At 50.1% G+C, this 14,738-nt stretch overlaps 1 protein-coding gene across 1 annotated transcript; it reads left to right on the top strand.

Annotated features, from left to right (window-relative positions):
* Positions 1 to 1,409: 1,409 nt before the first annotated feature.
* On the top strand, positions 1,410 to 13,678 carry SPCS2 (signal peptidase complex subunit 2; the record flags this gene model as incomplete). The annotated part of the gene is made up of 5 exons (XM_082013913.1): positions 1,410 to 1,448; positions 9,529 to 9,612; positions 9,954 to 10,104; positions 12,602 to 12,758; positions 13,492 to 13,678. The coding sequence occupies 5 exons, from the start codon at positions 1,410 to 1,412 to the stop codon at positions 13,676 to 13,678; spliced, it is 618 nt and encodes a 205-aa protein (XP_081870039.1).
* Between the last annotated feature and the right edge of the window lie 1,060 nt (positions 13,679 to 14,738).

Raw genomic sequence — 14,738 nt, 5'->3', positions numbered from 1 at the left:
GCTCTGACATACTACAGCACAGTGGGACTACGGTGGTCACTCACGGTGCCGGTATTCGGGGTAGCTTTCCCCTGCAACAGGAGCACGCCGTGTGTTCATGCACCAATATAAGCAGGAGTGCAGCTGTGGGCAATGTTGCCACAGCACAACACCAGCAGCAGCCAGGCGAGACGCTGCTCCACCACCGCGCAGCGATGCTCAGCGCGACGCGGACGCTGGCACTGCCGGTACAGCGAGATGCCAGCAGCACAGGGTGCACCAGGACACCAGCCATGGCACACGCCTGCACATCCTGATACACACTGTCACACAACACGCAGAGCACAACATCTACACCTACACACATGCTCCCCACACACACCCCACTCACACACAGCCCCCATCGTGAACACTCACCATCCCTCACTCCTGACACACCGCAATACCTGTTCCCTGCACCGACATATACAACCACCGCACATATGCACAGATATGTATGGACAGCCATATGCACGCCACTCACAGAGCCCCACCCCAACACATGAGCCCCTACACCCACGCATCCAACTCATACTGCTGTAACTACAGCCCCCCAATACACACCCATAGACACCCACTACCCAGGAACACCCACACACACTGACTCACACCCCCAGAAAAACCTCCACAAACACCCTCACACCCCATTCTCATACCCATATACACCCTGCGCGCACCCAACATATCGACACCCCACACACTCCTCACTACACGTCCTAATCACAGCCCAGCATGCACACAGCCCACGTCCTTAACACCCCAAAACACCAACACCCATGCACACCCCACACAAACACCCACACTCCCCATACTGGCAGGCACCCACACCCATGTACCCCCACACAAACACCCTTGCACGTGCTATATATACACCCACTCCTCACATACGCCCCACGCAGATACCCGTGGACACCCTCCCACACCCCACTCGCACACACATGCACCCCCGCACGCCCACCCACGACACCACAGACGCCCCCACTCCTCACACACAGCCCCTAACGACGACCATAGAGTTCAAGGACCTCCATGGCCCAGAGGGACCCCGCAAAGCGTCTCCTCCTCACCCTCCCCGGGCCCCAGACCCAGGCGGCCCGACCGGGCGGCGCTGCGCGCCCCTCACCCGGCGGGCCGGGAGCCGCTCCAGCCACTCGCCCGTCCCCGCTCCCCGAGCGGGCCCCGCACCGCGGAGGCCGCCGCCTCCCCTCCGCGCCGCCCCGTCGCCATAACAACGGGCAACGCGGGCAGGGCGGAATACACTTCCCAGCGGGCAACGCGGCGGAGGGGGAGTGGCGGCTTTTCCGCCCGCCCGCTCCCGTCGGCCCCCGCGCGCGGCCAATCAGGAGCGAACAGGTCGCGCGGCGAGGGCGGGGGTGGAGGGCGGCGAGAAGATGGCGGCCAAAGGCGGCAGGAACGGGCTGCTCGATAAGGTACCGTGCCGCGGGCCGCTTAGGGCCTGGCCCTCCCAGGGCTCCTCTTCCCGGTGGCGCCGTCTTCTGCCTCAGCCGTGTCCCTGGAGCTGACGCGGTGCTGGGCCGAGCCGCAGCCACCCCACACTCGGGCCTCAGTGGGACCCCCCTCCCCTGCCGAGGGGCATCCCCCGCCTCAGCCGTGGAGGGGCCACCCACTGCTGCCTCCTTGCAGGAACCGGACAGTAAATGGCAGAAGAGGCCCCGGGGTGCAGCGGGGGGGGAGGAAGCGTCCTGCGGGCAGGGCAGGCCACCGCACCGGGCGAGCACGTCCGGCTGCCGGATCGCTGCTGCTTTTTTGCTTTTTTTTTTTTTTCCTGCCAGCCTGCCTGGCTTTAGCCTAGCCGTCCTGACAAAAGCCTGGCTAGCGGTACAGCTGCACTCCTCCCGGTGGGTCTGTTGCCAGGAAAGCAACGTTGGGCACGGCAGAGATGTCAGGCGGAGCACAGCGTACCGTGAAAGTCTGGTGATAAGCCCAGTCTCGTCTCAGTTGTTTAAAGGAAGCTCTTTGTAGAGTGGCTTTCACCTCGGCTCAGTTTTAGATGGTCAGGTGTTTGTGTCACAGCTCTTTGTGGTATTTCTGAAACTAAAGACCTGGAGGCATTTATTTTTTTTCCACAAGAAGATGGAAACAGTTGTGTCTGTACCTGTGGTTGCAGAAGAGTGTATTCAGAGTGGTATATTTGGCATCTTTCAAAATACGGATGACTGCAATCAAAAACACTTTGATTTTCACTGAATTATGTGTATTCATAATTTCTAAAGAGTGTAGTTTTTTCTGGCATCTGTTTGAGATTAAATTATCCTCACTATCCCTAATAATTTGGTGGATTTTCTTTAGAACAGTAGAGTTAAGTTGTTGAGCAAATGCTTTTTGGGGAACTTGTGCTGGTGACGTATTTCTGGCTATCTTCTGCAAATGTGCTCCGCTTTCGGTTAAAAAGCAGTTTCAGTGCTTTGTGGTTAAACTTCAAGAACTCTGGAAAGTGTCACGCTCCTTATGAGGCGTTCCTGCTGCTCCCGCCATGTTCTGTGGTATGTTTATTTCAGAATGAAAAGGAGCTGTTGGTAAGGGAAATACGCTGTTGGTGCAGGAACTGAATCCTTTTTAGTGAGAAACCGTTGAATAGGTTCAGCAGAGCTTCCGCCTGAACTACATACACACACTTGATAATGTTCTATCTTCTTTTCCTTCTGTCCCCATGCTGGTCTGTGTGCCTTTAATTTCCTCCCGCTGGATGACTTAAATGAAATCAGGCCATTTCTGTGAACTGGTGTTTGTATTGCTGAGGTATTATCTGGAGAAGTGTGGCCTTAGGTCCATAATTTGCTCAAGCTTTGCTCAAACAGAGAGATAATAGGTTATCACTGAGGCTTTAAAGTCTTAGGATGGGTTGCTTGTTTAGCATATTGTTTCATACTTTGCCAGTAAGCTAAATCAGGGTGAGTTTAGGGGATTTGTGTTTTAACTCTTACATTTTTTGTCCTTCTCATGTTCTTTAAGTGTTTGTGATAATTAGCTGGCTCCTCCTGTCCTCTTCCCACTTAACCAGGACCATCTAAGAGTGCACGCCCACTGAATTCAGAATGGTGTGCAGCAGCAGCTACAGTCCTCTCGAACACCTTGAGATTTCACCCATTTAGCACAACACTGAGTTATTAACCACACTCTGCTGCTAGTAGAGCAAAACCTTCGAAGATTTTGCAAGCTCCAGGACTAAAACCACTTCCTGGCTACCAACTACTGTGCCTGCCTTCCGCTCCTGTGCCCCAGAAGGAGCTCTGTGGTAACCAGGGTTGTTGACTGTGAGTACAGTCAGGCAGCACTAGTATTTCTGGGGAAAGCAAGGTTCAGAAGCCTTTCCTCCAAGGCAGAGGCTGAGCTAGTTGGAGCTGAGAACAGCTGTGCTGACTCGCTGGAGCTTGCTACAACTCTTCCTTCAAGAGGAAGAGGAGGGAACTGGTGTGCGGTGAGGTGTCCCTGGACTCTGCCACTTGAAAACCCTGCTTCTGCCAGGCTCATGGTGTGCAATATCACCATTATTTTAGAATTTATGTTGGGGGGTGGGGACCTGCGGTTTGGGACTCGCTGCTCTGTTGGCTGCAGCCCAACCCGCAGAAAGAGGCGATCAGCTGCAGTGTTGGCCACGTGCCTTGAGGGAGTCGTGCATCACCTGCTGAGATTCCTCCAACCTCCTTCGGCTGCAGCGTTGCAGGTCCCGGTTTGAAGAGTTTCTGATTCTAGGGTTTAGGAAGGAGAGGTTACTTTCTTTTCATCCTTGCAATAGAAAACACAGATTAGATGCAGAAATGTTACTCCCCTTGAAGAGTTTTTGTAGTCTACACTAGTGCTCCTCTTGCAGTAGCAACAAACCTTTTTTTACTGTATGACTTGATTATTTATGTGTGTAATACTGAAAGTGTGCTGTGAACTTCAGAACAATATTTGAAGAGACAAGCTGGCTACCCAGAAGATGTTGCAGGCTAAAATTGGATGTCATGTAAATGAGGCTGACAGTAGTGGCAGAAGAAATAAGGCAGGGGGGAAAAACAGTGAAGTTTGTGCCCTGTCTTTCTTCTGAGATGTGAACATCTTGAAATTTCCCCCGTAAGACTTTTCTGTGCCTCCTGCTTGTGAGGGAGTTTTGTTAAGGGATTTAAACGAATGCGATTGCTTGACAAATGAACTTTGCGAGCGCTCAGATCCTGTGGTGTCTGCTGTGAAAGCAAGCACTTGTTTTGCTGTTCCTTTTTTGAAGCTAACAGCAGAATGCTCCCCTGCTGCCATCCAGCTGCCGGCAGCATCTTGGGTGTGAACAGCTGGGGCCCTTGTGTGCTTCTAGTGTCAGATTGGTGGCTTTCTGAAATTGCGCTTCTGATTTTATTTTTTGTTTTTAAGTAAGGTGACCACTGGATATATTTCAGCCTTCGCTCTGAAGCCTTGTTCTTACACAGATATGCTGTCAGGTACCAAATCCACTTTCTAGGTGTGCCTGGCTGTAGAACGCTGTATTTGCTTCTCATTGACAGTTAGGACACGTTCAGGACAAGGCTTCCGACACTATAACCTTTTGCTTGGTTTTTAAAACAAAGGAGTCAAATCGTACCCAAACTAAAAAACTGTTTTAAACTGGTTGGTTTTCTTCTGAAGCCTTTGGAACTTGCACACGAAGTGCTCAAAATGAGTAACTGGTTGAAAAATACCATCCGCTAGTTGGAGCAGCAGACAGGTTTGCATCTGCCAGGCTCCACAGGACGTCGATGCAACTTCATTTTCCCTCCCCAACGTGTGCAGGCAAGGCAGGGCTGTTCTGCAGACCCAAGAGGGGCTGGAGGCTTTCTCCCCACTGTTTGAAGTGAGCACTTGGTGGTAGGGGTCAAACCTCTGTCTCTTGCCCAAGCTGAATGTGGGGTTTGCCATCAGTGGAAGGTTTTGCCCAGGCTTGTGCTGGCATATAGACAGCAATGTACAGATGTGTGTACATTTCTGTGCTCATCTGGGCACGGAGGTAGCATGGATGGTGATCGTTTCCTTTGAGCACCTCCTTCTGCACCTCTTCCACAGCACTGGTGCTCTGGGTGCCAGCTCAGCGTCCCAGCCTCTCCCTAGCTCTTTGGTCCTGCAGATCAACCTGGAAGAATTAAGAGAAGCAGCACTGTGGTGCTGTACCATGTTAGGAGAAGTAACCTCATGGGAACATCAAAACCAAGGTAAAGGAGGGCTAAAGCTTCTCCCTGGCCAAAGTCCCAAATTGCAGTTGTGTTCCCGTCACAAGGTCTCTTCTGACAGAAACCATCCTGGGATTATCATGCTGTTACTGTCTTCAAGCAGAACAGCCTCAGTCACAGGGAAGCCTGAACAAGAACTGAAGAACTGTTTCAGCTCATTGCTTTAGACAATCTTAAGATTAGGTTGGGGTTTTTTTCCCCAGTAACAGCTTTATTTAAAAAAAAATATGTCATGTAGGCTTTACATCTACCCCTGAAAGTGCTGGTTCTCTGTTGGAGATCGGTGTCAGTTAAATATCACTGATGGTATCTGGCAATTCCTGTGTCAGGTGGTTCAGGACTGAGAGCAAGAATCAAGAATCCAGTTCTTGCTCTGTCACGGGCTTCCTGGATATATGTTGTTGTGGCAGTGCTTCAACTCGTTTTCCATACAGATACTCCCCTTCGTGCAAATCCCTTCTGCAGGTGAAGTCTTAGCAGTCCTATGCCTCCAGGGGTGGTTTCCAGGGTGCCTGTAAAATAGCTTTAAAATCTTGAGGGGTTTTTGGGTTTTAAAAAAGCTTCAGGCTTTATTTCAATTTATTTCTTGATTCCTGAGCACTTATCATTTTTACTTCAAAATGATTTCTTTAGTGACCTTTGGAGAAAAAAAATCACAAGTGTACTTCAAGGCCGATCTGGTCTGAAGGAAGGCTTCACATGGTTCCTTGTGGTGTTAAAAACTTCTCATTCATTTTGTTCTTTATTATTTGTAAAAAGCAGCAGGGGGAAGGGTTGACCATCTGTAAAGACTGAGCCTTTTCATGGAGTTTTTTTATCAACACCAAAAATAAAGTCTGCAGGCTGAATGATGCCTTTCCTTCTGGGTAAGGCTTGTCTTCGCTTATCCTGTATGAGTACAATAAAGGACAGAATATTTCCCCGCAGTCACATCTGGGTTCAGTTGTTGGTGTATCCAGTAGCGAATCCGGCTGTGCTGCATCTTGCATGTGTCTTACTAGTCAGTATTTTTGTCCTTAAAATAACAGGACTTTTCTGCACCCTACAAGAATAATTTTGTAGCAAAAGTAGCTGGTACCGTTTCAGGAAAGCGCTTTGGTTTAGGGTTTTGCAAAGCAGAGTACATTTCCACGTTGACAGGCTTGTTGGCTTTCCTTCCACTCCCTCACGAGAAATGGAGGCTGCACCTGGCAGCGGTGTGGTCAAGTCTGAATGGGTTTCTTCAAAGCTTTTTTGCTTTATCTGTGGGATAAGGAAAGAGGGATTGGATGCTGGTCTTGCTACTTTGAGGCTTCTGACTTCCAATTCACTAACTGGGGAAAAAAGGTATTTTTTTTCCTCTCCTTAGTCTAGCTCTTGATACTTTGCTCTCTGGGAATCCCAACGGGCAAGAAATAAAACTGTTATAGATGCCTTTTTAAGGAAAAATAAATCTTTGAAATATTCTATATTTCTATATTCTTTTGTGGGAAAGAGTTTGGCTTTCAATTGTTGTGTGTGCTAATTAACCTTAGGAAAAACTGGTGGCTACAAAAAAGTAGCCATCTAAAATGTTTTGTAACGTACACTGATGTGAGCGCTCTTTCCCAGTTGTCTCTGAGTTTTAAATGCTTCTGGCTCTTTTTGTCCCTTGTAAACCAGTTACTGCATGTGCACACATGGTGACATTTACTGTGCATCTAATAATTCATACCTGCAGAGCCTGAAGGATAATCAGGCTTATCCCTGTGTGAGTGTAGGGGAAGCAGATCAAGTTTTACATCTTACTTGATGTATGAAAATGGTTTCATTCCTGCTAGAGAAGGGAAATGAGTTCTTCTGACAGGTAGTTAATAAATCCAACTTGTGAGCTTCAAGAGCAGAAAATCACAGAATCATTTAGGTTGGAAAAGACCTTTAAGATCATCAAGTCCAACTGTTAACCCAGCACTGCCAAGTCCACCACTAAACCATGTCCCTAAGCACCACATCTACATGGCTTTTAAATACCTGCAGGGATGGTGACTCCACCACCAAGCCTGTTCCAGGGCTTGACAACCGTTTTGGTGAAGAAATTTTTCCTAATATCCAGTCTAAACCTCCCCTGGCGCAACTTGAGGCCATTTCCTCTTGTCCTATTGCTGGTTACTTGGGAGAAGAGACCAACCCCCACCTCACCACAACCCCCTCTCAGGTAATTGTAGAGAGCAATGAGGGCTCCCCTCAGCCTCCTCTTCTCCAGACTGAACACCCCCAGTTCCCTCAGCCGCTCCTCATAAGACTTGTGCTCCAGACCCCTCCCCAGCTCTGTTGCCCTTCTCTGGACACGCTCCAGCACCTCAACGTCCTTCTTGTCATGAGGGGCCCAACACTGAATACAGGATTCAAGGTGCCGCCTCACCAGTGCCGAGTCCAGTGGCACAATCCCTGCCCTACTCCTGGCCACACTAGTGCTGATACAGGCCAGGATGCTGTTGGCCTTCTTGGCCACCTGGGCACACTGCTGGCTCATGTTCAGCTGGCTGTCGACTAGCACCCCCAGGTCCTTTTCTGCCAGGCAGCTCTCCAGCCACTCCTGCCCAAGCCTGGAGTGTTGCCTGGGGTTGTTGTGACCCAAGTGCAGGACCCGGCACTTGGCGTTATTAAACCTCATACATTTGACCTCTGCCCATCGATCCAGCCTGTCCAGATCCGTCTGCGGAGCCCTCCTACCCTTCAGCAGATCAACGCTCCCACCCAACTTGGTGTCATCTGCAAACTGACACTTGATCCCCTCATCCAGATTGTAGATGGAGATATTAAACAGGACTGGCCCCAGTACTGAACTGTGGGGAGCACCACTTGTGACTGGCCACCAGCTGGATTTAACTCCCTTCACCACAACTCTCTGGGGTCAGCCACCCATCCAGTTCTTTACCCAGCGAAGAGTACGCCCATCCAAGCCATGAGCTCCCAGTTTCTCCAGGAGAATGCTGTGGGACACGCTTTACTACAGTCCAGGTAGGCAACATCCACAGCCTTTTGCTCATCCACTAGGTAGGTCACCTTATCACAGAAGGAGATCAGGTTGGTTGAGCAGGACCTGCCTTTCATGAACCCGTGCTGGCTGGGCCTGATCACCTGGGTGTCCTGTATGTGCCTTGTGATGGCACTCAAGATCATAGAATCGTTAAGGTTGGAAAAGACCTTTAAGATCATCAAGTCCAACTGAAGATGATCTGCTCCCTAACCTTTCCTGGCACCTGGCAGGCCTGTAGTTCCCCAGATCCTCCTTCCAACCCTTCTTGTAGATGGGAGTCACATTGCTACCTCCAGTCCACTGCGACCTCCCTGTTGAGCCAAGGCTGCAGATAAATGATTGAAAGTGGCTTGGTGAGCGCTTCCACCAGCTCCCTCAGTACCCTTGGGTAGATCCTGTCCAGCCCCATATACTTGTGTGTGTCTAAGTGGTGCAGCAGGTCACTAACCATTTCCCCTTGCATTATGGGGGCTTCATTCCACTCCCCGTCCCTGTCTTCCAGCTCAGGGGGCTGGGAACCCGGAATAACACGAGTGAAGTTGAGAATTGTTTCTAATGGCAGCTAAAATTTGAGCTCAGGTTACTCAACTGTTTGAAATAACTGATGACTTAAAATACACAAGGCTCAGACTCATGTGTCCGACCATGGCTAAAAGGAATAGTGTCACCAAAAAATAATATAGTTCAGAGGAAAATTAACCCCTTTGAAAAGCTGAGCTGTGGTATCTGAGATAGATACCTTATTGAGAAAAGACCTGCTTCTGAGGAAAATCTGAATATAGAAGAGTGACAGAGTCTTTTGGTTTCATTCTGGAGCACTGAAGCTTCTTGTTTGTGCCTTTATATTCTCCCCTTGTCCCCAGATTGTTAAGGGTGCCTTGAAATTTTCCTCCTGCCATCAACCCCCAAAAAGTCTGCAACAGCTTGGCTGAAAAGCGTGAATACATTCAAAGGCAAGAATTAAGTCGTAACTGACGCTTTCTGTGGATGGCAGCAGGAGCAGCAAACGCAGAATCAAAATTAGGATAAAACTGCTGTAAAAAGTCACTTCATCAAATATCTTCAGTATCCATGACAAGATGAATAATCTTAAATCTGCAAGGGTAATGGGTACGTTGGTGCTGGGGTGACTTTTGGTGCGGTACAGCTGTGTAACAGGCCCCGGATTCCCTCTGTCTCCGGTCAGGTTTTCACAAAGAGGTAGGTGTTTTCTGGGTTGCCTCCGCTCTTTGTGCTCACGACAGAAACAAGCATTTTAAAATGAAAGGCTAACCCTTGCCAAATTCTCTGAACTCCGTTTGGTTTCCATTGCAGTGGAAGATCGATGACAAGCCGGTAAAAATTGACAAATGGGATGGTTCAGCTGTGAAAAATTCTTTGGACGATTCTGCCAAAAAGGTACGTTCTGCCACTGCTGATTTCTCCCTCTTGGGAAACACTGTTTTCTTAGGTTTCTACATTTAGTTTAAAAACTCTGTAAAATGTTTTGGTTTGATTGTGAAGTTCTGGTAGCCGTCCTGGTTCTGTATCACCTCTTGTGATTCCCATGGCTAAAGCAGTGTTTGGTCTTAGAGTATCAGCAATTATTACGATGTCTGATGCAGACATTCATCCTGTATAAAGTTTCTGCTCAGTTTACCCATATAATCAAGGTTGTTTTATCTAAATCCCTTCCAGAAGCAGTTTGTAAAAATGTATGAAAAGCACAAACTAAACTCAGCTGCCTGTCTCTCCCGCAGGTTCTCCTGGAGAAGTACAAGTACGTCGAAAATTTCCGTTTGATCGACGGCCGCCTCATCATCTGCACAATCTCTTGTCTCTTTGCAATTGTAGCTTTGATTTGGGATTACCTGCACCCCTTTCCTGAATCCAAACCTGTTCTTGCCTTTTGTGTTGTATCATATCCTTTATAGATGTTGTCTCTTTTTTACAGATGTTGTCTCTTTTATACAAAAAGGGGTTTATTTTCCCCATGAAGCACAAGAAAACCCTTCTTTGTATTCCCATTTTCAGGCCTGTGGGAATTCTACTTCCCATGGTGGTAATCAAATAGTTTTCACGTGATGGCAAAATTCCTGCCTGGCTGGCCATAACGCAATTAGATTTGGGTGATATGGAGGTCCAGCCTTCCCCTGCAGCGGTGTGGAAGCAGTTCAGCTCAGGTCAGAGGAGTCAGCAGCTGCCTGGGCAGCTGATCTGCTCTCCAGGCTCTCGGCTGTCTTTGAGTGGATTTCCCAGATCTGGGGCACTGACTGCGTCGAGATTCTTCCGCTTTGGCATGTTAATCTCAGACTGAAGATCAGCCCTTGAAAACTTTGGGGGTTTGTTTTGTGTTTTGGTTATTTTTTAATTCTACCCGTAGCCTGGTTACAGAGACATCAAATCACCCAAGGGTTTGGGTTGGAAGGGACCTTTCAAGAACATCTAGTCCAACCCCCTGCCATGAGCAGGGACATCCCCAACTACAGCAGGTTGCTCACAGCCCCGTCCAACCTGACCTGGGATGTTTTCAGGGATGGGGCATCCACCACCTCTCTGGGCAACCTGGGCCAGGGTTTCACCACCCTCAGTGTCAAAAAAATTCTTCCTTAGATCTAGTCTAAATCCACCCTCTCCCCATTTAAAACCGTTACCCCTTGTCCTCTTGCTACAGGCCCTGCTAAAAAGTCTGTCCCCATCTTTCTCCTCAGCCCCTCTCAGCCCTGGCAGCTGCACTAAGGTCTCCCTGGAGCCTTCTCTGCTCCAGGCTGAGCCCCCCCAGCTCTCCCAGCCTGTCCTCCCAGCAGAGCTGTTCCAGCCCTCGGAGCGTTGCTGGGGCCTCCTCTGGCCCCGCTCCAGCAGGTCCATGTCTGTCCTGTGCCGAGGGCTCCAGAGCTGGACGCAGCACTGCAGGGGGGTCTCCCCAGAGCGGGGCAGAGGGGCAGAACCCCCTCCCTCGCCCCGCTGGCCACACGGCCTTGGGGGCAGCCCAGGACATGGTTGGCTTCTGGGCTGCGAGCGCACGTTGCCGGCTCCTGCCCAGCTTCTCACCCACCAGGACCCCCGAGTCCTTCTCCATGGGGCTGTTCTCCATCCCTTCACCCCCCAGCCTGTGCTGATACCAGGGGCTGCCCTGACCCAGGTGCAGGACCCTGCCCTTGGCCTTGTTGAACCTCATGAGGTTCAGCTGGGCCCATTCCTGGAGCTTGTCCAGGTCCCTCTGGATGGCAAGGACACAGACATCATCCCTGGAAACATTCCAGGTCAGGTTGGATGGGCCTCTGAGCAACCTGCTCTAGTTGAAGATGTCCCTTCAAGGGGACATCTGTCCTGTGGCAGGGGGTTGGACAAGATGACCTTGAAAGGTCCTTTCCCACCCAAACTATTCCATGATTCTGTCTGCTCATTCCTAATATGACAGGTCAGGTACCAAGAGCAAAGAGCAAAATGGACATAATCCTTGCCAGCACCTCTGCCAAAGAGGAGCAGACCCTGCATTTAGGAGGGTAGCGCTACAAATGGGGGTTTAAATGTTTAGGTGTCAACTCCGTTTCAAAGTCAACTGTAAGATTTCCAGTATCACAGGACAGCTGGGGTTTTTTGTCTGTTTGGGCTCAGAGGGTCAGTGTGGCACTGATTTCCCTGCAGCTCCTCGAGCAAGATAAGACGCCTGCAGAGGTTTTACAACCTAAATGTACGTGGCAGATGAGCAGCGCTTTCCAAGCGCTGCCAACAGGCCCGCTTTCAAGGGTGGTTTTCATGGTACCAGCGACGCGGCGTGAACTGGTAGCCTGGAAGCTTATTGCTGGCCTGGGAGTTGCTGTACCGCTAAGGGCTGCATGATCTTGGGCAAGTCATTTTGTTTTCCCAGGCCACTGTTCTTCTGGTAGGCTTTCAGCATGAATGTTGAGCTAATTCGTCTTGCAGCACTTAAAGTTATTTAATTCTGAAAATGAGAAAGATTAATTGCTTGATCTGTGCTTAGGAGGACTGCACAGCAATAATTCTGTGGCTCGTTTGGTCTCATGTTTTCCCACCATCTCCCACCAGATGTTGCTCCCAAAATTTAGCAAAGTAATAGAAAACAGTATTTTGTTGCTGTGATTTCCGCTTCACCTCATTGTTTCACAAACGAAGCGTTTTATGTGGCTGGAGAAATCCCTTTCAGGAAAGCGTGTTAGCGAGTTGTCGCTTTCCCCACCGCTTCCAGGCGTTGATTAATGCTCGTGTGCAATGGCAAAGATTTAAGAAAGTATCCAAATAATTAATGAATTTCTCATGCTAACAAGGCATCACCCAAGTGTCCTGTTGGGGATTATAATGTCATGGGAAGTGGTTAAATGACGATGTCTGAGGGGACCCAAGCAATTCCTCTGCCTAATTTCCACTTCTAATTGCAACTTCTTAGTTTCCTTAACTTTTTTTTGCACATATTTTGTGATGATGGGAATCCTGACTATCTATACCTCATACAAAGAAAAGAGTATTTTCCTCGTAGCTCACAGAAAAGACCCCGCAGGGATGGACCCCGACGACGTTTGGCAGCTCTCCTCCAGCCTCAAACGGTATCGTTGCTCCGGCAGCCCGGGCTTAGCGAGCGGGAGCGCAGCGGCACGGTACCGGCACGCCTTCGGTTCACCTGTGCTGCCTCCGCTTGTAGCTCCACAGCAGGGCAGAAAAGCTGCGTTTCGGATAACTCAAAATGGGGGAAAATATTGGTGTGTCTGCCCCGGGGACGCGAGCTTTCTGCGTGATCTGCCGTGTCGTGATCTTTGCGGCTTCCCGGGCAACTTGTGATGAATATTCACCGCAGAATATTATTACTCAGAAGTAACAGTGATCTGCCATGGGCTCTCTGGTCTCGTGCGCACCATTTCCATCCCTAGCTCTCCGTAGGATCATCCTAAATATTTTCCTTTATTTTTATACCTACAAATCTGTTTCACTCTGTCAAAATCGATGCCCCCCCCCCCCCCCATCTAGAAATGGGAGCGGTGCCAAGCAGTTATCTGCCACAAAAGTTCACGTTTCGCTTCTCTTTAAATGGGGAGGGGGAAATTAATCACAAAGGGCATAGATCTTTATATAATATCTTTTATAATCTTTAATTGTGTTGTTATAATTAACACCAGCGTGTTGCAGCTGTCAGTGTCCACGTGAGGTACTGTGTGTGTGGGGACCTCCACTCCTGGGAGGTTTCCCCTTAAAGACAAGGATTTCTTGTCGGCTTCTCGTTGGTGTCTCAGCTGAGCCAGGCTTAACAAATCCTGCTCTGAAATCTCTCTGCCCTTCCTGCAGGTTTGATGACAAGTACACCCTGAAGCTGACTTTCATCAGTGGGAAAACCAAACAGCAGAGGGAAGCCGAGTTCACCAAATCCATCGCGAAATTCTTCGATAACAACGGGACGTTAGTGATGGAGGCCTACGAGCCGGAGGTGTCCAAGCTGCATGATAGTCTGGCCCTGGAGAGGAAAATAAAATGATTTCTGACACCGCCTTGCCTCCTGGGAACGTGCTAAATTAACACCAATAAAGTCAACTAGCAAAGAAAGTGAATCATTGCCTCTCTTTTTGTCCTGAAATCCTCTTCCATTTTGGATGAGCGGGATTTTTAATCTTGGATCCAGGATTTCTGAACCTCCAAGTAAGCCGTGGTCTGTCTGCCTGGTGTTCTGGTTCTGCCACCTCTGGGGCCAACCTCGGAGGAGGATTTATCCATGGGGACCCTCGGGAGTGGAGACGTCGCCCAGGCTGCCGCGGCTACCTCCAGCGTTACCTGGCCAGCACTTTACCGACCGGCTCCACGCTGTGTAGGGTTTTTTTTTTTTACCATTCGTGTTTGTCACCTTTCCCTTTTGTGTTAGGAAGTCAGGACAAAAAATCCTGTATGACCGCTGTCCGCTGGCAAACAAGTTTTATTTTTGTATTTAGCACCGGGGGCAGGGGCTTGTGTTCTACAAAAGCCTTTTGGGGGGAGGAGGGAAGAAGAGAACTACGCTCTTGCTGTATGTTGGGTCACGAAGCTTATCTCTAGGGCGAGGAAAAGGGAAGCGAAGGGCTTTTCCTGGCTGTGGCTGTCTCCGCGTGTCCCTGCGTGTCCCGCTGCCTCCGCTTTGCAGCCGCCCCACGCGTCCCTTCTGTAAAATGGCCTTTTCTCAGGAGAAAAAAAGAGATTTTAGGATTTTGGGGGTGGGTTTTTTTTCAATAAAAGCTGAGAACAGACCTCAAAACGCGTTCCGGAGCCTTTCTGGGGCGTGGCGCGGGGCGGGGGGGGGTCCCCTCAAACCGGTTCCCCCCTCCGCCGGGGCCGGGCGCCGGCAGGAAGGGGCGGGCGGGGGCGGAGCGGCCCCGGCGCAGCGGCGGTGAGGCGGGGGGGCCGGGGCGGGCCAGGGGGCGTGGGGGGGGCAATCGGGGCACGGACGGCGGGGGGTGTAAAGGGAAAGGGGGTCTTGGAGGGGTGTCAGTGCAGGCGAGGTGTGTAGGGGAAGGGGGGATCGGGGCAGGGAGTGGGGCTGTGGGGGTGCGGGGGGGGGTCCGGGCATT

Source organism: Phaethon aethereus (genome assembly GCF_964289735.1).
Source record: "Phaethon aethereus genome assembly, chromosome: 1".
NCBI classification, from domain to species: Eukaryota; Metazoa; Chordata; class Aves; order Phaethontiformes; family Phaethontidae; genus Phaethon; species Phaethon aethereus.
This window is presented reverse-complemented; position numbering and strand designations above follow the sequence as displayed.